The 22,867-nt window shown below is 35.2% G+C and overlaps 4 protein-coding genes across 5 annotated transcripts; all 4 read right to left on the minus strand.

The window, feature by feature from the left end:
• Window positions 1-1,028: 1,028 nt before the first annotated feature.
• On the minus strand, window positions 1,029-8,120 carry LOC118209845 (olfactory receptor 51L1-like). 2 transcript variants are annotated; one of them, XM_035385535.1, is made up of 3 exons: window positions 8,076-8,120; window positions 7,101-7,943; window positions 1,029-1,332 (listed from the first exon to the last, which is right to left on the minus strand). In XM_035385535.1, the coding sequence occupies exons 2-3, from the start codon at window positions 7,920-7,922 to the stop codon at window positions 1,207-1,209; spliced, it is 948 nt and encodes a 315-aa protein (XP_035241426.1). In that variant the 5' UTR covers window positions 7,923-7,943; window positions 8,076-8,120; the 3' UTR covers window positions 1,029-1,206. The 2 variants fall into 2 exon arrangements, with proteins under 2 accessions (XP_035241426.1, XP_035241429.1); XM_035385538.1 differs by lacking the exons at window positions 7,101-7,943; window positions 8,076-8,120 and adding an exon at window positions 3,924-4,022 and having other exon boundaries at window positions 1,029-2,175.
• A 1,072-nt stretch (window positions 8,121-9,192) lies between these two features.
• Window positions 9,193-12,889, minus strand: LOC118209846 (olfactory receptor 52K2-like). The gene is made up of 2 exons (XM_035385539.1): window positions 12,846-12,889; window positions 9,193-11,029 (listed from the first exon to the last, which is right to left on the minus strand). Exon 2 carries the CDS (start codon window positions 11,004-11,006, stop codon window positions 10,059-10,061), a length of 948 nt encoding a protein of 315 aa, XP_035241430.1. The 5' UTR covers window positions 11,007-11,029; window positions 12,846-12,889; the 3' UTR covers window positions 9,193-10,058.
• Window positions 12,890-15,444: 2,555 nt separating this feature from the next.
• LOC118209853 (olfactory receptor 4K17-like) lies at window positions 15,445-17,018 on the minus strand. Its single transcript, XM_035385547.1, has 2 exons — window positions 16,974-17,018; window positions 15,445-16,851 (listed from the first exon to the last, which is right to left on the minus strand). The coding sequence occupies exon 2, from the start codon at window positions 16,828-16,830 to the stop codon at window positions 15,886-15,888; it is 945 nt and encodes a 314-aa protein (XP_035241438.1). The 5' UTR covers window positions 16,831-16,851; window positions 16,974-17,018; the 3' UTR covers window positions 15,445-15,885.
• An 18-nt stretch (window positions 17,019-17,036) lies between these two features.
• On the minus strand, window positions 17,037-21,560 carry LOC118209850 (olfactory receptor 52K2-like). Its single transcript, XM_035385544.1, has 2 exons — window positions 21,358-21,560; window positions 17,037-19,058 (listed from the first exon to the last, which is right to left on the minus strand). Exon 2 carries the CDS (start codon window positions 19,040-19,042, stop codon window positions 18,098-18,100), a length of 945 nt encoding a protein of 314 aa, XP_035241435.1. The 5' UTR covers window positions 19,043-19,058; window positions 21,358-21,560; the 3' UTR covers window positions 17,037-18,097.
• Between the last annotated feature and the right edge of the window lie 1,307 nt (window positions 21,561-22,867).

Genomic DNA, 22,867 nt, shown 5'->3' on the forward strand with positions numbered 1-22,867 from the left:
AGTATTTGGGACAAATAAACCCCTAATACCAGCTGATATTAGGCCGATATCAGCATAGAAGCCATTTAGATATTTTTATGGATCTGGAAACTCTCTTTTTTTTAATTATTACAACAGTTTGCAACATAAAACTCGTAAGACCCTAATAGGGACGTCAAACCCGTTTTAGCCATTTTTCAGCAAACAAACGGTTTATTTTTCACAATGTAATAAGTGCTACTCACATAATAACATATAAATACCTAACTTATCAGAAAATAACGTCTGTTTTCTTTAATATGATTTATTATCACCCTAGTTGCAGAGGGAGGTGACACTTTCTCCTGGCAGTGTATTCACTCACAAGCATTAAAACTAAATCGGTATCTGGGCTCACTTTAACAGGTCATTTGACTTTGTTTACGAGCATTTGTGCCTGCACCTAATGCTGCACCGAAGTCAATTGGGCCATTATAAAAAAAATCTGACCTCATTGATGGTATTATTGCACATTTTCGTTATAACTCAAAACCGCTGTGAAATGTTTTACATGTTATTCGGTTATTATGTATTAAGTGTTTTTATATATTTAGGTGTCCTATAATGTTAAGCTGTCCTGAGGAAATTAGAATTCTTCCCTTCTCCCTTGAGAAAATGGTTGGGAACTGGGAATCGAAAAGACGTGTCACCTTTTCACTATAATTAAAATATTTAAATAAATAAATAAATAAATAAATAAATAAACACCCATTTGTAAAACTAAAATGCTTTCTACCACACTGCAGACATGATCTTTGTGAAGCCCAGATAATGAGCACTACACTACATACCTGATTATTTATATCTCTTCAAGCCATAGACGGCCTCATGTAACGCTCTTAATCAATTTCTGTGATGAGAGACTGTCTGATTTACGCCTCTAATTACTCATTTGTGAAACAAACGGAACCTGCCGGGTGAACGAAGATAATTTCCCTTGCTTTCTTGCAAATCTTTGAGAAAATAGAACATAAAAAATGTTTCTATGGGTTTTAACATGAACATGTGGTCGTCAAAAAGGCTGTGTTTTTATTATTTATGTTACTTCCCACAACAACTTAAGTTGTTGAGTTGAGCAGAATGGTAAAAAAAGGGGTTGAATTCAACAGGCAGAAATAACAAGTTTTCTTGTCCTCTTGCAAAGCAACCAGTGTCCAGAAGTTACAAGTGGAACTCCATTTGAGCTCATTATTGGCTTAAAAATGTGTTGTTTTTACGAGTAATGAACAGTTTGAAAATCTGAATTCTGATAGCTCGAATGCTAATTCCATAAATGACAGGATTAAACAATGGGGGAAATATCAGAAAGTAAAGGGCAAGAAATATGCGAGCTTTAAATGGTACATGACTCATATTGAAACGACTCTGGATAATTTCAAAAAAGGATCCTACTGCATAATTAATCACAGCCAGTAAGTGTGGGGTGCATGTTTGAATAGCTTTGGCCTGAGACTCCTTAGAAGCAGTCAGGCAGATTCTGAGGATTTGTGCATATGAATATAGTATCATGAGCAGCTGTGGAACAATTAAAAAAACAGTTACAACAAAGCCAACTTTGCTGTGGAAAGAAATTTCAAAACAAGACAGTTTCACTAATTCAAAATTAATACAATACACCTTTTCTATGATCCTGCCACAAAATGTATACTGTACAGTTAATATAAAATACAGCCCAAATATAATGAAAGGATGAATCCAGCACAATGCTATAAGTGCATACACTTTTCTATGAGACATTAATTGGTGATAGTGTAATGGATGACAAATGGCAACATATCGGTCATAGCCCATCACTGCTAAAGTATTAAATTCAACTGAACCATATGTGTGTATACAAAAGATTTGTAATAAACAAGCAGCCAGAGATATTTCATAAGTACGAGACATTAAATTTTCAAGTAATGATGGTAATAAAGATACAGTGCCATAAATTCCATTCACTGATAAGTTACACAATAAAAAATACATGGGTTCATGGAGACTGGTTTCAATATAAATTACTGTAAGAAGAATGATATTTGTCATTAGCATAAGGATGAACAATAACAGGAAACCTGTGAAGTATAGATATCTATGGTCTTCCATTTCAGTGTATGCCTTCAATATAAATGACGTCACCACTGATCCATTCTCCATGGTCTAGTTGCACACTGAATCCTGCAAAGATGATAAAAATAACATATTTATTAACCATGTTTTATTTGAGCAGGAGGAGGGACATTAGTTTTTTTTATTTTGTATTTGCATGTTAGGATGAATTTTCCAGGATGTGACAGCAGAGTCTCTGTGAAAACTATTTCGAAGAGTCTGGGGTGTTAAACCAGTGTCCCGATCAAATTTACATAAATCCTATATCTTATATATAAGTAGCATCTGATTGGGTAAACAATCCCTTGATTCCTTTATCCACTTCCTCCCCTTTTGCACTGGCACATATTCATTGTCATAGGGCTGAATTATGTATTTATATGAATGCGCAGGGTCATGATATGTTTGCAGGACTGAACTATTAAAGAAATTAAAAGGACAAGTAAAGGTTTAGAAATCACTGCAGCAAAATTATTATAAAATTACTCCAAATACTGCTACTAGTACTAGTACTGTTACTACAGCTACTACTGCTACCATTACTGCTACTACTACAACTACTACATATGGCTGGGCAATTAAACAACAACGATAATGATATATGTACCTTGATATAACTTTTCATCAATGCTCAAATAAGAAATATTCTATAATACGGCAATAGAGATCATTGCATGGACGGACAAACAAGTACACAAATAATGGACAAACAGTCAATCAAAACAGAAACAAAGCCATGTCTAACCAATCATGTAGCAGGAAGAGAGTTGCATACAGCATTGATTAAGGTTGAGATGCAGATTCAAAGGACATTTGGAGTGACAGTGTAAAAACGTATGAAGTGACAACTCAACAGCCACAACCTCATGCTCAACAAGTGTAGACAATGTGTTTTTAAAAAAGGTACTAAGACTTCAGTAGCGTGGCAATAATTTAGTCATTTAATGTCCGACACAAAACAGGATGACGTATATTGGCTGAGATATGAACTCCCTGGCCCTAAACATGTTACACTGCGCTCACCCAGTTGTTTGTTTGTTTGCTTGTTTGTTTGTTTTAACACAAACACTATAACACTCCTATAACACTGGAAACCTATTTGAAAATCTGACGAAGGATGTGTGCTAAACAAAAATTGAGATTTTTGTTTTTTTATGATTATTTATTGATATACTATTTTGTATCAAGGATTCTGTCCAGAATTCCATTCATTTTCTTTTCTGCTCTGATTTGCTGTAACACTTGAAAGCTGTTCTGGCTATTATTACACTATATGCACTATTTTGCACAAAGGTTGTTTTCCAGAATTTAAGGTTTTTTCTTTCATCTGCTGACAAGAATTGAGATTTTATTTTATTTATTCATTTCTTTTTTAAAATAATGCATTGATTATATTAATACCTTATATTTCTGTTTGTAACCCATACACTTGTTTGTAAATTTTCAAGCCTGACTAAAAATAAGTAATAATCCAAACCACGTCTAACCTGGTATCTTCATCTTTCATACAGGAGCAAAAGGGAATCTTTGATGTCAGAAATAATGGTTTGCTTTTATTGTGATTCAAATATTGATATGTACGGATATGAAAAAATTATCATGAAAACCTTTTTTGACATACCATCCAGCCCGACTATTACTCATATTACTACTACTACTACTACTACTAAATAATAATAATAATAATAATAATAATAATAATAATAATAATAATAATAACAACAAAGTAGAAGTTATCATAATTTTATGTGGATTAGGACATTCATGCCCTGTATAACGTATGAGAGAAAATGTCAACGTAAATATAAAATACATACCCAGCAGATATTCATTCAGTTCTGGCCTCTTTCAAAATGATTATTGTTATTTAAAAAAAAAAAAAAAAATTCTTCTTGTAACTTACAGCCCTGATCGTGTTGGTGTTCTTCAGACAACACACTTGAGGAATAGAATCTTCACTCGATCATTTTATAAAGGATCTGCCCACATAAACATACAGGTTGTAGTCAGTTGATGTCATAGCTTATTTACATTCAATATGCTATCAGTTACAGTGACGTTATGGTTATAATTAAACACAAATCCCCCAAAGATATTCACACCAACAACATGCAAGTGTGTTAAAGGAGAAGCAACAGGAGAGATGTTTGCGAAAAATAATGGAAATGTTCATTTTGGCTTCACAAACGTACTATACTTGAAAGTTATAAAGAACACATTAAACAGATCTTCGTGTTTGGTTTTGTCTTAGTCTCATTCCCAGATGCAAAGCTTGCCCGTGCCTAACTGTCTGAGTAAATTCATTCAAAACGGGAGGGTAGCTAATTCAGGTTTCTATAAAAGGTTTTCATTGGCTGGCGGTCTTAGCACCCAGTAAGCACCACATCCTGTTTCTCACTTCCTGAAAGTTTGGCCATGTTTGCTGCCCATGAATTCACTAGCTGGGTCCTCACTAAAGAACACAGATACAACTGTTGGCAGGTTAGTTTCATTTACCAAGTGTGGCCCACAGTTTGCAGTTTGCAGGCTAGAATTACCAAAGCAATTGTACAGAATACATAATCATATTTGGTGATCTCGTCCTTTATATAAAATCATGGAAAATCTAGTGACATATTGGAATGTCATTGTAATCTGTCACACATGCCTGTCAATGCCAAGACATTGTTGAGAAAATTGCTGTAGGAACCTTTGGCTCAGCAGAGACATTATTGGCCAGTAAGCAATAAAAGAATCACTGGATCAGTTTTTTTTCCCCCAGTGACTGAAAGGAATGAGTGTTGAAGTCTGTCAGATACCTAGCTTTAGAGTGCCACATTGGGGAGAGAGGGACAGTGTGTTAACATAAACAAACAGCAGGCCTAGAAGCCTCAGGCACGTTCTTAGAGGTGTGTGCAGGTACAGGCGCCCTTAGCATACAGCTGCAGACTGGCAGGCTGTAAGGAAGGCCACACACTACATGGTGTTGTAAATGTCGAATTATTGCTTTTAGTACATGCCTTCAAAAATGATTATGATGAGGCTAACCTGAGTGAGTCTGGCCTGCCTTACAACAAAGCCTGGTCCATGAGAGCACATATTAATAGGATAGATATTAGAAAAATACATAAATAAATAAACCATCAAGCAATGTTCAGAAATCAACACCCTTAAAATATTTTAGCGAATCTTAATATCGCTGATTATTGTTAACTGATTAAAATCTCATGCACTGTTTTGATTATTCATTCCTCAATAGTGCAGGGCAAGACAGTCTAACTAAATATTTGTGTTCTTGATTTGGCTCCGTACTCCACAATTTTAGATAATTTAAAAAATCGTAATCACAGAAAGCATAAATAAAGAACAGAAACTTGGACTTTCACTGCAAGTAAACAAACTGCGAGTTGAACAGTTGTGGGGGAAAAGTGTGATATGCACTGTTCAGTATGCTCAATTTAACTTAAGTTCATAAATGAAGCCCTTCTTTGGAAATTTGCATGGATTCTTCGCACATCGAAGTAAAACCTGGTTATTCTCACAGTGCCGTAGATGTATGGGCATTATAAAGGGTGGCTTGGACCACATTAAGTTTCATGTTCCTTACTGAAATTCTGGCTAATGGGGTATGGAGACAAATCTAATTTTAATAAATGCACAAGACTGCTGACCGTTTTCTACAGTGATCTTACACTGAATGAGCATCAGTCTGACTCCAGCTCTCACTCCCCAGAGCCAACGTGTGGACTGGGATTCACTCTGACAAAATAAATAAATAAAATAAATTATTTTATTTGATTTTTCCACCAGACACCACTTTGCACATTCAGCAATCACTAACTATGCCAAATTGAGTTTTTGAGAAAAATAGCGTTTACCTGTTAGTCAAAGTTAAGCATTAATGTTGTTTTAATACAGAGTATGGTATGTTGAGTATTGTGACTAGTTTCACCGAATAAAAGTGCAAACTGCTTCCATTTGGCCATAATTTCTCCTCATGCAAATCATTTCAGAGAGAGTGAGCACTGATATAGGCAAATAAAATAAGAATCTATGTTAGGTGTGTCTTTGTAATACATTTGTCTCAATTAGCAGCATTGCCTTTAACAGTAAAATCGATCTAATAAAGTAGTGATTTGGGGTGAAACAAATGTACTGCATCTAACGATCGAAAGTGATTCAAATAAAGAATCGGGCATTTTTGAGCGTGTGTGGAAGAGACATTCTCACGGGCCCTACCGACTGCAATGAAGGGCAAACCACCTCATTGGCTAGACAGATGTGTCATTCAAAAACTGAATGAGCCAATCTAAATAGATTCAGCCATTAATAACAGCTCAGCCCATGTGGAAATGCATTCAATTACTGCTGAATATTATTTGATGACGTATCACAATGACATATTAGTGATAAAGAGTACAAAAGTACAAAATCAAGGAAAAGTTTATTTTACATTGTGTACCAGACATCAAATGTGATTTGAAAACATTAAAAACATTGAACAAGTTGCAGTAGTCACAGATATATGTCAAGAAGGTGCCCAAAACTATGTGACTGAACACAAACTTCACTATCACACAAAGGCTGTTGGTTTGATTCCCAGGTGGGGCACTGTCATTACCCTTGAGCAAGGAGCTTGATCAGACTTTCTTTAGTAAATATCCATCTGTATAAATTCTTTATATGTTAAAGTGATTGGTGTATTATAGTGAGTAGAATGGGAAAGGGGATTGAATTCTACAGGCAGAAGAAACAGTTTTCTTGTCCTGCTGCAAAGCAACCAGTGTCCAGATGTTTCACTGAGCCCTTCACCCAATGGAATTCCATTTGAGCTCATTATTGGCTTAAAAATGTATTAAAAAAATAAAACATTTATGAAACTCCTTAATCAACTACTGTGTAGACAACCTATTTTTACAAGTAAAGAACAGTTTGAAAATCTGAACTCTAATGACTTGAATAGTAATTCCATAAATTACAGGATTTAACAATGGGGGAAATATGCCCATGTGTAGGGACAGGAATATTCGAGCTTTATACGGTACATGACTCATGTTGAAACGACTCTGGATAACTTCAAAAAAGACTCCCACTGCATAGTTAATAACAGACAGTAAGTGTGGGGTGCATGTCTGAATAGCTTTGGCCTGAGATTCCTTAGAAGCAGACAGGCAGATTCGGAGTATTTGTGCATAGGAAAATAATATCATGAGGACCTGTGGAACATTTTTAAAAACAGTTACAACAAAGCCAACTTTACTCTGAAAAGAAGTTTCAAAACAAGACAGTTTTACTAATTCAAAGTTAACACAATATACCTTTTCTATGATTCTATCACAAAATACACGCTGTGTAGTTAACATGAAATACAGCCCAAAGACAATTAAAGGATAAATCCAGGAAAATGCAATAAATATGCACACATTTCTATGAGACATTAATTGGTGATAGTGTAATGGATGACAAATGGCAACATACCGGTCATAGCCCATCACGGCTAAAATACTAAATTCAACTGAAACAAATGTGTGTAAACAAAAGACCTGTAAAAAACAAGCAGTCAGAGATATTTCATAAGTATGAGACATTAAATTGCCAAGTACTGATGGTAATAAAGATATAGTGCCATAAATTCCATTCACTGCTAAGTTACACATTAAAAAGTACATGGGTTCATGGAGAGCTGTTGCAATGTAAATTACTGTAATGAGAATAATATTTGTCAATAGCATAAGGATGAACAATAACAGGAAACCTGTGAAGTATAGATATCTATGGTCTTCCATTTCAGTGTATGCCATCAATATGAATGACATCACCACTGATCCATTCTCCATGGTCTAGTTGTGCATAGAATCCTGCAAAGATTATATAAAGATTACAAATAATTATAAATTAGTAAATAAAGAAGTTATTATAATTTTAATATGTGGATTCCTGCCCTGTATAACGTATGAGAGAAAATGTCAGCGTAAATATTAAATACATACCCAGTAGATATTTAATTCAGTATTGGTCTCTTTCAAGATTATTATTTTTATTTAAAAAATGTTTTTTTTTTTTTTTGCTCCTTGTAACTTACAGCCCAGATCGTGCTGGTGTTCTTCAGACAACACAATTGAGGAATGGAACCTTCACTCGATCTTTTTATAAGGGACGGGCCCACATAAACATACAGGTTGTAGCCAGTTGATGTCATAGCTTCATTACATTAAATATGCTATTAGTTACAGTGACGTTATAGTTATAATTAAGCACAAATCCCCCAAAGATATTCACACCAACACCATGCAAGTGTGTTAAAGGAGAAGCAACAAGAGAAATGTTTGCGGAAAAAAAAGGAAATGTTCATTTTGGCTTCACAAACTTACTATACTTGAAAGTTATAAAGAACACATTAAACAAATCTTCGTGTTTGGTTTTGGCTCATTCCCAGATGCAAAGCTTGCCCGTGCCTAACTGTCTGAGTAAATTCATTCAAAACAGAAGGGTAGCTATTTCAGGTTTCTATAAAAGGTTTTCATTGGCTGGCAGTCTTAGCACCCAGTAAGCACCACATCCAGTTTCTCACTTCTTGAAAGTTTGGCCATGTTTGCTGCCCATGAATTCACTAGCTGGGTCCTCACTAAAGAAGACATGTACAACTGTTGCCAGGTCAGTTTTATTTACCAAGTGTGGCCCACGGTTTGCAGTTTGCAGGCTAGAATTACCAAAGCAATTGTACAGAATACATAATCATATTTGGCGATCTTGTCCTTTATATAAAATCATGGAAAATCTGCCACACACTACATGGTGTTGTAAATGTTGAATTATTGCTTTTAGTACATGCCTTCAAAAATGATTATGATGAGGCTAACCTGAGTGAGTGTGGTCTGCCTTACAACAAAGCCTGGTCCATGAGAGCACATATTAATAGGATAGATATTAGAAAAATACATAAATAAATAAACCATCAAACAATGTTCAGAAATCAACACCCTTAAAATATTTTAGCGAATCTTAATATCGCTGATTATTGTTAACTGATTAAAATCTCATGCACTGTTTTGATTATTCATTCCTCAATAGTGCAGGGCAAGACAGTCTAAGTAAATATTTGTGTTCTTGATTTGGCTCCGTACTCCACAATTTTAGATAATTTAAAAAATCGTAATCACAGAAAGCATAAATAAAGAGGAGACTATCACACCAAGCCTGTTGGTTTGATTCCCAGGTGGGGAACTGTCATCATACCCTTGAGCAAGGAACTTGATCAGACTTACTTTAGTAAATATCCATCTTTATAAATTCTTTATATGTTAAAGTGATTGGTGTACAGTGGTCACTGGTTCCAGTTGACGCATTTGCCTCTGCGGCAGATGTTCTGCCGGCCAGAGGGAAATGCATGCAGGTTTCTGACAGCAGGGGGCAGCAGAGTGTAATATTTCCTCATAAGGACAGCTTCCGCCATTCTGCATTGTACTGGACGTCATGCCGCGTTGCATTTCGGAGTGATTCGCAATCTTAAAATGAGGTTAGCACTGTGATTTGAAGAGATAACAAATAGTATTTGGGACAAATAAAGCCCTAATACCAGCTGATTTTAGGCTGGTATCAGCATAGAAGCCATTCAGATATTTTTATGGATCTGGTAACTCTCTTTTTTAAATTATTACAACAGTTAAAATGCTTTCTACCACACTGCAGACATGATCTTTGTGAGCCCTAGATAATGAGCACTACACTACAACATAAAAAATGTTTCTATGGGTTGTTACATGAATGTGTGGTCGTCTAAACTTTAAAAGGCCGTGTTTTTATTATTTATGTTACTTCCCACAACAACTTAAGTAGTTTAGTTGAGCAGAATGGTAAAAAAAAGGGATTGAATTCAACAGGCAGAAATAATAGTTTTCTTGTCCTCTTGCAAAGCAACCAGTGTCCAGAAGTTTCATTGAGCCTGTCACCAAGTGGAACTCCATTTGAGCTCATTATTGGCTTAAACATGTGTAATTTTTACAAGTAATGAACAGTTTGAAAATCTGAATCCTGATAGCTTGAATGCTAATTCCATAAATTACAGGATTAAGCAATGGGGGAAATATCAGAAAGTAAAGGGCAAGAAATATGCGAGCTTTATATGGTACATGACTCATGTTGAAACGACTCTGGATAATATCAAAAAAGGCTCCCACTGCATAGTTAATCACAGCCAGTAAGTGTGGGGTGCACGTTTGAATAGCTTTGGCCTGAGACTCCTTTGAAGCAGACAGGCAGATTCTGAGTATTTGCGCATATGAATATAGTATCATGAGCAGCTGTGGAACAATTAAAAAAACAGATACAACAAAGCCAACTTTGCTGTGGAAAGAAATTTCAAAACAAGACAGTTTCACTAATTCAAAGTTAACACAATACACCTTTTCTATTATCCTGCCACAAAATGTATACAGTAGAGTTAATATAAAATACAGCCCAAATATAATGAAAGGATAAATCCAGGACAATGCAATAAGGGTGCATACTTTTCTATGAGACATTAATTGGTGATAGTGTAATGGATGACAAATGGCAACATATCGGTCATAGCCCATCACTGCTAAAGTATTAAATTCAACTGAACCATATGTGTGTATACAAATGACCTGTAAAAAACAAGCAGCCAGAGATATTTCATAAGTACGAGACATTAAATTGCCAAGGACTGATGGTAATAAAGATATAGTGCCATAAATCCCATTCACAGATAAGTTACACATTAAAAAATACATGGGTTCATGGAGACTTTTTTCAATATAAATTACTGTAAGAAGAATTATATTTGTCATTAGCATAAGGATGAACAATAACAGGAAACCTGGAAAGTATAGATATCTATGGTCTTCCAGTTCAGTGTATGGCTTCAATATGAATGACGTCACCACTGATCCATTCTCCATGGTCTAGTTGCACACACTGAATCCTGCAAAGATTATAAAAATAACAGATGTATTAACCATGTTATATTTGAGCAGGAGGAGGGACTGTAGTTTTTTTTATTTTGTATTTACATGTTAGGATGAATCTTCCAGGATGTGACAGCAGAGTCTCTGTGAAAACTATTTCGACGAGTCTGGGGTGTTAAACCAGTGTCCCGATCAAATTTCCATAAATTCTATATCTTGTATATAAGTAGCATCTGATTGGGTAAACAATCCCTTGAATCCTTTATCCACTTCCTCCCCTTTTGCACTGGTACACATTCATTGTCATAAGGCTGAATTATGTATTTATATGAATGCGCAGGGTCATGATATGTTTGCAGGACTGAACTATTAAAGAAATTAAAAGGGCAAGTAAAGGTTTAGAAATCACTGCAGCAAAAGTATTATAAAATTACACCAAATACTGCTACTACTACTAGTACTGTTACTACAGCTACTACTGCTACCATTACTGCTACTACTACAACTACTACATATGGCTGGGCAATTAAACAATAATGATAATGATATATATGTACCTTGATATAACTTTTCATCAATGCTCAAATAAGAAATATTCTATAATACGTCAATAGAGATCATTGCATGGAAGGACAAACAAGTACACAAATAATGTACAAACAGCCAATCAAAACAGAAATGAAGCCATGTCTAACCAATCACGTAGCAGGAAGAGAGTTGCATACAGCATTGATTAAGGTTGAGATGCACAGCACCACGTGATGCTGTTTAGGTTTGAAAGAATGAATGAAAAAATCAGCCTTCTTTCAAAGGACATTTGGAGTGACAGTGTAAAAACGTATGAAGTGACAACTCAACAGCCACAACCTCATGCTCAACAAGTGTAGACAATGTGTTTTTAAAAAAGGTACTAAGACTTAAGTAGTGTGGCAATAATTTAGTCATTTAATGTCCAACACAAAACAGGATGACGTATATTGGCTGAGATATGAACTCCCTGGCCGTAAACATGTTACACTGCGCTCACCCAGTTGTTTGTTTGTTTGCTTGTTTGTTTGTTTTAACACAAACACTATAACACTCCTATAACACTGGAAACCTATTTTAAAATCTGACGAAGGATGTGTGCTAAACAAAAATTGAGATTTTTGTTTTTTATGATTATTTATTGATATACTATTTTGTATCAAGGATTCTGTCCAGAATTCCATTCATTTTCTTTTCTGCTCTGATTTGCTGTAACACTTGAAAGCTGTTCTGGCTATTATTACACTATATGCACTATTTTGCACAAAGGTTGTTTTCCAGAATTTAAGGTTTTTTCTTTCATCTGCTGACAAGAATTGAGATTTTATTTTATTTATTCATTTATTTTTTTAAATAATGAATTGATTATATTAATCCCTTATATTTCTGTTTGTAACCCATACACTTGTTTGTAAATTTTCAAGCCTGACTGAAAATAAGTAATAATCCAAACCACGTCTAACCTGGTATCTTCATCTTTCATACAGGAGCAAAAGGGAATCTTTACATGTCAGAAATAATGGTTTGCTTTTATTGTGATTCATATATTGATACGTACTGATATGAAAAAATTATCATGAAAACCTTTTTTGACATACCATCCAGCCCGACTATTACTCATATTACTACTACTACTACTACTACTAAATAATAATAATAATAATAATAATAATAATAATAATAATAATAATAATAATAATAATAATAACAACAAAGTAGAAGTTATCATAATTTTATGTGGATTAGGACATTCATGCCCTGTATAACGTATGAGAGAAAATGTCAACGTAAATATAAAATACATACCCAGCAGATATTCATTCAGTTCTGGCCCCTTTCAAAATGATTATTGTTATTTAAAAAAAAAAAAAAATTCTTCTTGTAACTTACAGCCCTGATCGTGTTGGTGTTCTTCAGACAACACACTTGAGGAATAGAATCTTCACTCGATCTTTTTATAAAGGATCTGCCCACATAACCATACAGGTTGTAGTCAGTTGATGTCATAGCTTATTTACATTCAATATGCTATCAGTTACAGTGACGTTATGGTTATAATTAAACACAAATCCCCCAAAGATATTCACACCAACAACATGCAAGTGTGTTAAAGGAGAAGCAACAGGAGAGATGTTTGCGAAAAATAATGGAAATGTTCATTTTGGCTTCACAAACGTACTCTACTTGAAAGTTATAAAGAACACATTAAACAAATCTTCGTGTTTGATTTTGTCTCATTCCCAGATGCAAAGCTTGCCCGTGCCTAACTGTCTGAGTAAATTCATTCAAAACGGGAGGGTAGCTAATTCAGGTTTCTATAAAAGGTTTTCATTGGCTGGCGGTCTTAGCACCCAGTAAGCACCACATCCTGTTTCTCACTTCCTGAAAGTTTGGCCATGTTTGCTGCCCATGAATTCACTAGCTGGGTCCTCACTAAAGAAGACATGTACAACTGTTGCCAGGTCAGTTTTATTTACCAAGTGTGGCCCACGGTTTGCAGTTTGCAGGCTAGAATTACCAAAGCAATTGTACAGAATACATAATCATATTTGGTGATCTCGTCCTTTATATAAAATCATGGAAAATCTAGTGACATATTGGAATGTCATGGAATCTGTCACACATGCCTGTCAATGCCAAGACATTGTTGAGAAAATTGCTGTAGGAACCTTTGGCTCAGCAGAGACATTATTGGCAAGTAAGCAATGAAAGAATCACTGATCAGTTTTTTTTCCCACAGTGATTGAAAGGAATGAGTGTTGAAGTCTGTCAGATACCTAGCTTTAGAGTGCCACATTGGGGAGAGAGGGACAGTGTGTTAACATAAACAAACAGCAGGCCTAGAAGCCTCAGGCACGTTCTTAGAGGTGTGTGCAGGTACAGGCGCCCTTAGCATACAGCTGCAGACTGGCAGGCTGTAAGGAAGGCCACACACTACATGGTGTTGTAAATGTCGAATTATTGCTTTTAGTACATGCCTTCAAAAATGATTATGATGAGGCTAACCTGAGTGAGTCTGGCCTGCCTTACAACAAAGCCTGGTCCATGAGAGCACATATTAATAGGATAGATATTAGAAAAATACATAAATAAATAAACCATCAAACAATGTTCAGAAATCAACACCCTTAAAATATTTTAGCGAATCTTAATATCGCTGATTATTGTTAACTGATTAAAATCTCATGCACTGTTTTGATTATTAATTCCTCAATAGTGCAGGGCAAGACAGTCTAACTAAATATTTGTGTTCTTGATTTGGCTCCGTACTCCACAATTTTAGATAATTTAAAAAATCGTAATCACAGAAAGCATAAATAAAGAACAGAAACTTGGACTTTCACTGCAAGTAAACAAACTGCGAGTTGAACAGTTGTGGGGGAAAAGTGTGATATGCACTGTTCAGTATGCTCAATTTAACTTAAGTTCATAAATGAAGCCCTTCTTTGGAATTTGCATGGATTCTTCGCACATCGAAGTAAAACCTGGTTATTCTCACAGTGCCGTAGATTTATGGGCATTATAAAGGGTGGCTTGGACCACATTAAGTTTCATGTTCCTTACTGAAATTCTGGCTAATGGGGTATGGAGACAAATCTAATTTTAATAAATGCACAAGACTGCTGACCGTTTTCTACAGTGTTCTTACACTGAATGAGCATCAGTCTGACTCCAGCTCTCACTCCCCAGAGCCAACGTGTGGACTGGGATTCACTCTGACAAAATAAATAAATTAAATAAATTATTTTATTTGATTTTTCCACCAGACACCACTTTGCACATTCAGCAATCACTAACTATGCCAAATTGAGTTTTTGAGAAAAATAGCGTTTACCTGTTAGTCAAAGTTAAGGATTAATGTTGTTTTAATACAGGGTATGATATGTTGAGTATTGTGACTAGTTTCACCAAATAAAAGTGCAGACTGCTTCCATTTGGCCATAATTCCTCCTCATGCAAATCATTTCAGAGAGCGTGAGCACTGATATAGGCAAATGAAATAAGAATCAATGTTAGGTGTGTCTTTGTAATACATTTGTCTCAATTAGCAGCATTGCCTTTAACAGTAAAATTGATCTAATAAAGTAGTGATTTAGGGTGAAACAAATGTACTGTATCTAAGGATCGAAAGTGATTCAAATAAAGAATCGGGCATTTTTGAGCATGTGTGGAAGAGACATTCTCATGGGCCCTACCGACTGCAATGAAGGGCAAACCACCTCATTGGCTGGACAGATGTGTCATTCAAAAACTGAATGAGCCAATAAAAATAGATTCAGCCATTAATAACAGCTCAGTCCATGTGGAAATGCATTCAATTACTGCTGAACATTATTTGATGACGTATCACAACGACATATTAGTGATAAAGAGTACAAAAGTACAAAATCAAGGAAAGGTTTATTTTACATTGTGTAGCAGACATCAAATCTGATTTGAAAACATTAAAAACATTGAACAAGTTGCAGTAGTCACAGATCAAGAAGGTGCCTAAAACTATGTGATTGAACACAAACTTTACTATCACACAAAGGCTGTTGGTTTGATTCCCAGGTGGAGCACTGTCATCATACCCTTGAGCAAGGAGCTTGATCAGACTTTCTTTAGTAAATATCCATCTGTATATATTCTTTATATGTTAAAGTGACTGGTGTATTATAGTGAGTAGAATGGGAAAAGGGAATTGAATTCTACAGGAAGAAATAACAGTTTTCTTGTCCTGTTGCAAAGCAACCAGTGTCCAGATGTTTCACTGAGCCCTTCACACAATGGAATTCCATTTGAGCTCATTATTGGCTTAAAAATGTATAAAAAAAATAAAACATTTATGAAACTCCTTAATCAACTACTGTGTAGACAACCTATTTTTACAAGTAAAGAACAGTTTGAAAATCTGAACTCTAATGACTTGAATAGTAATTCCATAAATTACAGGATTTAACAATGGGGGAAATATCAGAAAGTAAAGGGACAGGAATATTCGAGCTTTATACGGTACATGACTCATGTTGAAACGACTCTGGATAACTTCAAAAAACCATCCTACTGCATAGTTAATAACAGCCAGTAAGTGTGGGGTGCATGTCTGAACAGCTTTGGCCTGAGATTCCTTAGAAGCAGACAGGCAGATTCTGAGTATTTGTGCATAGGAAAATAATATCATGAGGACCTGGGGAACAATTATAAAAACAGTTACAACAAAGCCAACTTTGCTGTGAAAAGAAATGTCAAAACAGGACAGTTTGACTAATTCAAAGTTAACACAACACACTTTTTCTATGATCCTGCCACAAAATGTACACTGTACAGTTAATATGAAATACAGCCCAAACACAATGCAAGGATAAATCCAGGAAAATGCAATAAATATGCACACATTTCTATGAGACATTAATTGGTGATAGTGAAATGGATGACAAATGGCAACATACCGGTCATAGCCCATCACGGCTAAAATACTAAATTCAACTGAACCATATGTGTGTAAACAAAAGACCTGTAAAAAACAAGCAGTCAGAGATATTTCATAAGTATGAGACATTAAATTGCCAAGTACTGATGGTATTAAAGATATAGTGCCATAAATCCCATTCACAGATAAGTTACACATTAAAAAGTACATGGGTTCATGGAGAGCTGTTGCAATGTAAATTACTGTAATGAGAATAATATTTGTCAATAGCATAAGGATGAACAATAACAGGAAACCTGTGAAGTATAGATATCTATGGTCTTCCATTTCAGTGTATGCCATCAATATGAATGACATCACCACTGATCCATTCTCCATGGTCTAGTTGTGCATAGAATCCTGCAAAGATTATATATAGATTACAAATAATTATAAATTAGAAGTTATTATAATTTTAATATGTGGATTAGAAAATTCCTGCCGTATGAGAGAAAATGTCAGCGTAAATATTAAATACATACCCAGTAGATATTTAATTCAGTATTGGTCTCTTTCAAGATTATTATTGTTATTTAAAAAATGTATTTTTTTTTTTGCTCCTTGTAACTTACAGCCCTGATCGTGCTGGTGTTCTTCAGACAACACAATTGAGGAATGGAACCTTCACTCGATCTTTTTATAAGGGACGGGCCCACATAAACATACAGGTTGTAGTCAGTTGGTGATGTCATTCAAAACAGTTACCGTTATCGTGACACTACAGTTATAATTAAGCACAAATCCCCCAAAGGTATTAACACCAGCTCCGTGCAGTGAAATTGTGTTAAAGCAGACGCAGCAGGAGAGATGATTGGGGAAACACCGAAAATGTTCATTTTGGCTACACAAACTTAGCAATCAGAATGTCCAGTTCCTTCCCAGATTCAGTCCCCACCGCAGAGCTTTAGCAGTTGTCAAAGGTCTGTGCTGATACCCATTGATGGAGAACGGGCTGATGTTAGCGTTTGGCCTAATCAATTTCATTTCCTGTCTTTTGAGGCTTTCAGCAAATTAACACATTTAACTTACAACATTGTTTTTTTTTTGTGATTAATTACTCCTTATGAACACTACACAGTGAACCCGGGACCAAGTGAAGTTTTTTGTTCCCTGCTGAAATAACAGGTGGATGTGGTATTGTTTCTCAAAATGTTTATACCATGAATTAAGGTCCCAAACTCACACTAGCTCCCACTCCCCTCAGCCAAAGCATGGCCTGCAGTTCAATCAATTGAATTTCTGAACTTTGGCTAACAAAAGCAAAAATTGTTTTTTATTTTTAAGTACAGCAATCACTAACCTTGCCAAAGTGAATTTGTGAAAAATAACCTTAAATGTGAGTCAATAGTAAGGATAGATGTTGATTGAATACATTTCGTCTTTTGCTGGGTATCTGGTAAATGCTAAAATGTAAATGGGAAAAGGGTTTAAATTCCACAGGCAGATATATTAACAGCTTTCTTGTCTCGCTGCAAAAGCAACCAGTGTCATTACTTTTAATTGAGCATTACTTTTAACCCTGTGGAATTACATTTCGTCTCATTTAGCTGATTGGCTTAAAAATGTGTAAAAGTATTGAACAATCATTAGACTACTTCATTGTCTCCTACAGTGTAAATAACTTATTTTTACAAGTAATGAACAGTTTGAAAATCTGAACTCTGATGGCTTGAATGCTAATTCCATAAATTACAGGATTAAGCAATGGGGGAAATATCAGAAAGTAAAGGGACAGGAATATGCGAACTTTATATGGTACATGACTCATGTTGAAACGAGTTGAAATAATTTCAAAAAAGACTCCCACTGCATAGTTAATCACGGCCAGTAAGTGTGGGGTGCATGTTTGAATAGCTTTGGCCTGAGATTCCTTAGAAGCAGTCAGGCAGATTCTGAGTATTTGTGCATAGGAAAATAATATCATGAGGACCTGGGGAACAATTATTAAAACCATTACAAAAAAGCCAACTTTGCTGTGAAAAGAAATGTCAAAACAGGACAGTTTGACTAATTCAAAGTTAACACAATACACTTTTTCTATGATCCTGCCACAAAATGTATACTGTACAGTTAATATGAAATACAGCCCAAACACAATGCAAGGATAAATCCAGGACAATGCTATAAGGGTGCAAAATGTTCTCTGAGACAATAATTGGTGATAGTGTAATGGATGACAAATGGCAACATATCTGTCATAGCCCATCACTGCTAAAGAATTAAATTCAACTGCACCATATATGTGCAAACAAAAGACCTGTAAAAGACATGCAGTCAGTGATATTTCATAAGTATGAGACATTAAATTACCAAGTACTGATGGTAATAAAGATATAGTGCCATAAATTCCATTTACTGCTAAGTTACACAATAAAAAATACATGGGTTCATGGAGACTGGTTTCAATATAAATTATTGTAATAAGAATTATATTTATTAATAGCATAAGGATAAACAATAACAGGAAACCTGTGAAGTATACATATCTATGGTCTTCCAGTTCAGTGTATGCCTTCAATATGAATGATGTCACCACTGATCTATTCTCCATAGTTGCACATTGAATCCTGCAAAGATGATAAAAATTACAGTTTTAATAACCATGTTTTATTTGGACAGGAGCAAGGACTGTACGTTTAAAAAAAATTTATTTGCATGTCAGGATGAATCTTCCAGGATGTAACAGCAAAGTACTCGGTGAAAATTTTAAATAAGCCTTTACAAATACTTGGTTATGCATAGCAGATTTTGATAGACAAGAAAAATTGAGACATTGAAATTTCAACGAGTTCATTAGCAGATTAAGATGTACTCTCACAGCAGATGTCTTCTGTTGAATTAAATCACCTGAGGCACTTAAATAGCAGTTTATGATTTGATACACAAGCTCCCTAGATTCTTTCAGGGGTCCTTTTGTATACATAATATATCTAAAGTCCATTTTCATAATTTCTGAAGAAAAAAGTGAGGGATGTAACATGAGATCACTTGGCATTATTTCTAAGTTTGGGGTGTTAAACCAGTGTCCCGATCAAATTTCCATAAATCCTATATCTTATATATATGTAGCATCTGATTGGGTAAACAATCCCTTGAATCCTTTATCCACTTCTGCCCCTTTTGCACTGGCACACATTCATTGTCATAGGGCTGAATTATGTATTTATATGAATGTGCAGGGTCATGATATGTTTGCAGGACTGAACTATTAAAGAAATTAAAAGGGCAAGTAAAGGTTTAGAAATCACTGCAGCAAAAGTATTATAAAATTACACCAAATACTGCTACTACTACTAGTACTGTTACTACAGCTACTACTGCTACCATTACTGCTACTACTACAACTACTACATATGGCTGGGCAATTAAACAATAATGATAATGATATATATGTACCTTGATATAACTTTTCATCAATGCTCAAATAAGAAATATTCTATAATACGTCAATAGAGATCATTGCATGGACGGACAAACGAGTACACAAATAATGTACAAACAGCCAATCAAAACAGAAATGAAGCAATGTCTAACCAATCACGTAGCAGGAAGAGAGTTGCATACAGCATTGAATAAGGTTGAGATGCACAGCACCACGGACGGAGTGGAGCACAGTGGGTAAGGAACTAGACTTGTAACCGAAAGGTCGCAGGTTCGATTCCCGGGTAGGACACTGCCGTTGTACCCTTGAGCAAGGTACTTAACCGAAATTGCTTCCGTATATATCCAGCTGTATAAATGGATACAATGTAAATGTAAAATGCTATGTAAAAAAGTTGTGTAAGTCGCTCTGGATAAGAGCGTCTGCTAAATGCCTGTAATGTTAATGTTAAGTGATGCTGTTTTGGTTTGAAAGAAGGAATGAAAAAATCAGCCTTCTTTCAAAGGACATTTGGAGTGACAGTGTAAAAACGTATGAAGTGACAACTCAACAGCCACAACCTCATGCTCAACAAGTGTAGACAATGTGTTTTTAAAAAAGGTACTAAGACTTCAGTAGCGTGGCAATAATTTAGTCATTTAATATCCAACACAAAACAAGATGACGTATATTGTCTGAGATATGAACTCCCTGGCCCTAAACATGTTACACTGCGCTCACCCAGTTGTTTGTTTGTTTGCTTGTTTTAACACAAACACTATAACACTCCTATAACACTGGAAACCTATTTTAAAGTCTGACAAAGGATGTGTGCTAAACAAAAATTGAGATTTTTGTTTTTTATGATTATTTATTGATATACTATTTTGTATCAAGGATTCTGTCCAGAATTCCATTAATTTTCTTTTCTGCTCTGATTTGCTGTAACACTTGAAAGCTGTTCTGGCTATTATTACACTATATACACTATTTTGCACAACGGTTGTTTTCCAGGATTTAAGGTTTTTTCTTTCATCTGCTGACAAGAATTGAGATTTTATTTCATTTATTCATTTATTTTTTAAATAATGCATTGATTATATTAATACCTTATATTTCTGTTTGTAACCCATACACTTGTTTGTAAATTTTCAAGCCTGACTAAAAATAAGTAATAATCCAAACCACGTCTAACCTGGTATCTTCATCGTTCATACAGGAGCAAAAGAGAATCTTTATATGTCATAAATAATGGTTTGCTTTTATTGTGATTCATATATTGATATGTACTGATATGAAAAAATTATCATGAAAACCTTTTTTGACATACCATCCAGCCCGACTATTACTCATATTACTACTACTACTACTACTACTACTACTACTAAATAATAATAATAATAATAATAACAAAGTAGAAGTTATCATAATTTTATGTAGATTAGGACATTCATGCCCCGTATAACGTATGAGAGAAAATGTCAGCGTAAATATAAAATACATACCCAGCAGATATTCATTCCGTTTTGGCCTCTTTCAAAATGATTATTGTTATTTTAAAAAAGTTTAAAATTTCCTCTTGGAATTTACAGCCCTGATCGTGCTGGTGTCCTTCAGACAACACACTTGAGGAATAGAATCTTCACTCTAGCTTTTTATAAAGGATCTGCCCACATAAACATACAGGTTGTAGCCAGTTGATGTCATAGCTTCATTACATTCAATATGCTATCAGTTACAGTGACGTTATGGTTATAATTAAACACAAATCCCCCAAAGATATTCACACCAACAACATGCAAGTGTGTTAAAGGAGAAGCAACAAGAGAAATGTTTGCGGAAAAAAAGGAAATGTTCATTTTGGCTTCACAAACTTACTATACTTGGAAGTTATAAAAAACACATTAAACAAATCTTCGTGTTTGGTTTTGGCTCATTCCCAGATGCAAAGCTTGCCCGTGCCTAACTGTCTGAGTAAATTCATTCAAAACAGAAGGGTAGCTATTTCAGGTTTCTATAAAAGGTTTTCATTGGCTGGCAGTCTTAGCACCCAGTAAGCACCACATCCTGTTTCTCACTTCCTGAAAGTTTGGCCATGTTTGCTGCCCATGAATTCACTAGCTGGGTCCTCACTAAAGAAGACATGTACAACTGTTGCCAGGTCAGTTTTATTTACCAAGTGTGGCCCACGGTTTGCAGTTTGCAGGCTAGAATTACCAAAGCAATTGTACAGAATACATAATCATATTTGGCGATCTTGTCCTTTATATAAAATCATGGAAAATCTGTCACACATGCCTGTCAATGCCAAGACATTGCTGAGAAAATTGCTGTGGGAACAGCAGAAGAGACATTATTGGTCAGTAGGAAATGAAAGAATCACTGATAAGTTTTTTTTTTCCCCAGTGACTGAAAGGAATGAGTGTTGATGTCTGTCAGATACCTAGCTTTAGAGTGCCACATTGGGGAGAGAGGGACAGTGTGTTAACATAAACAAACAGCAGGCCTAGAAGCCTCAGGCACGTTCTTAGAGGTGTGTGCAGGTACAGGCGCCCTTAGCATACAGCTGCAGACTGGCAGGCTGTAAGGAAGGCCACACACTACATGGTGTTGTAAATGTCGAATTATTGCTTTTAGTACATGCCTTCAAAAATGATTATGATGAGGCTAACCTGAGTGAGTCTGGCCTGCCTTACAAAAAAGCCTGGTCCATGAGAGCACATATTAATAGGATAGATATTAGAAAAATACATAAATAAATAAACCATCAAACAATGTTCAGAAATCTTAATATCATCTTAATCTTAATATCTTTGTTAACTGATTAAAATCTCATGCACTGTTTTGATTATTCATTCCTCAACAGTGCAGGGCAAGACAGTCTAACTAAATATTTGTGTTCTTGATTTGGCTCTGTATTCCAAATTTTAGATAATTTAAAAAATCCTAATCACAGAAAACATAAATAAAGAACAGAAACTGGGAATGTTCTGTCATTACCTTCCACTGCAAGTA

Source organism: Anguilla anguilla, chromosome 12 (genome assembly GCF_013347855.1).
Source record: "Anguilla anguilla isolate fAngAng1 chromosome 12, fAngAng1.pri, whole genome shotgun sequence".
NCBI classification, from domain to species: domain Eukaryota; kingdom Metazoa; phylum Chordata; class Actinopteri; order Anguilliformes; family Anguillidae; genus Anguilla; species Anguilla anguilla.

Bases quoted from the DNA above. Each gene is read 5' to 3' on its own strand.
- LOC118209845 (XM_035385535.1), bottom strand. From the start codon at position 7,922: ATGGAGAATGGATCAGTGGTGATGTCATTCATATTGATGGCATACACT. The intron at 1,333-7,100 runs CTACACATGGGC...ATATTTCTTGCC, and splicing joins AAGCTCGAATATTCCTGTCC to CTTTACTTTCTGATATTTCC.
- LOC118209846 (XM_035385539.1), bottom strand. From the start codon at position 11,006: ATGGAGAATGGATCAGTGGTGACGTCATTCATATTGAAGCCATACACT.
- LOC118209853 (XM_035385547.1), bottom strand. From the start codon at position 16,830: ATGGAGAATGGATCAGTGGTGATGTCATTCATATTGATGGCATACACT.
- LOC118209850 (XM_035385544.1), bottom strand. From the start codon at position 19,042: ATGGAGAATAGATCAGTGGTGACATCATTCATATTGAAGGCATACACT.